This window comes from Amphimedon queenslandica, unplaced genomic scaffold (assembly GCF_000090795.2).
Source record: "Amphimedon queenslandica unplaced genomic scaffold, v1.1 AMPQUscaffold_609_Cont27373, whole genome shotgun sequence".
Lineage (NCBI taxonomy): Eukaryota > Metazoa > Porifera > Demospongiae > Haplosclerida > Niphatidae > Amphimedon > Amphimedon queenslandica.
Window position 1 is genome coordinate 1 of NW_003559040.1, and position 1,018 is coordinate 1,018.

A 1,018-nucleotide genomic window follows, 5' to 3' on the forward strand; every position below is an offset into this window, starting at 1 on the left:
TTTATAAAATCCGCAATTTGATTGTGCTCATCAATAATGTATAATCTTTAATATAATATTTGCTAATTATTATTGTTGCCAATTTTTTTGTACTAATGGGAGTATTTCTTATTTGTATTGTATAGTCACAAAGTTCTGCTCCTCCTGATGTGCCTACTTATCGTGTAGTGGCAGATGAAGAATTTTTACCATTTAAGGACAATCAGTTTGAGCTCGTAACTAGCAGCTGCAGCTTGCATTGGGTCAATGACTTACCCAGAGCTTTCACTGAAGTATGTCATTGTGTTTTATACAATGAAGTATCACTGTAACACTGTTACTGTATATGTCTTTAATAGATACAGAGAGTCTTAAAACCTGATGGCTGCCTGATTGGTGCAATGTTTTCTGGTGACACACTCTTTGAGTTGAGGTGCTCATTACAAATTGCACAAGAAGAGAATGAAGGAGTAAGCCCTATAGATACTGTCATGTAATGTACTGGTCATTATCTGCAGGGACTCTCACCTCATGTCTCGCCGTTTGTAGAATTAAGTGATATAGGTGGCGTATTAACAAGATCAGGATTTGTAATGACCACTTTGGTAAGTGTATTAATAGTCCACATATTTTAACTTTCTGTAAAATAATGAGTAGAATATCATATATTTAATTACTTTTTCTACTGATAGGATGTTGATGAAATAGTAGTCAATTATCCTGGTATCCATGAACTTATGCATGACCTTAAAGGTATTGTTTATCATGAACTTGTACACTCAGTATTGAACTGTATGTATTGTAGGTATGGGGGAGAACAATGCCGTCAAACACAGGCCAAACTATATCAGAAGAACAACACTCAAAAGAGCAGCTGAAATATACAAGAGTAAGATAATATTTATTATTGGTGAGTTTTGAATGTTCTTGTAGGTGATTATGGCAATGAAGATGGAAGTGTACCAGCGACATTTCAGTTATTGTATTTCATAGGATGGAAGCCAGACCCTTCACAAGTGGGTCCTGCTAAGCGTGGCTC

The 1,018-nt window shown here is 35.7% G+C and overlaps 1 protein-coding gene across 1 annotated transcript; it reads left to right on the forward strand.

The window, feature by feature from the left end:
- Positions 1 to 125: 125 nt before the first annotated feature.
- Positions 126 to 1,011, forward strand: LOC100638411 (arginine-hydroxylase NDUFAF5, mitochondrial-like; the record flags this gene model as incomplete). The annotated part of the gene is made up of 6 exons (XM_003392098.1): positions 126 to 272; positions 339 to 449; positions 498 to 584; positions 672 to 732; positions 785 to 868; positions 913 to 1,011. Coding segments are annotated over 6 exons (589 nt in total), but the record flags the coding sequence as incomplete, so codon positions are not given.
- Between the last annotated feature and the right edge of the window lie 7 nt (positions 1,012 to 1,018).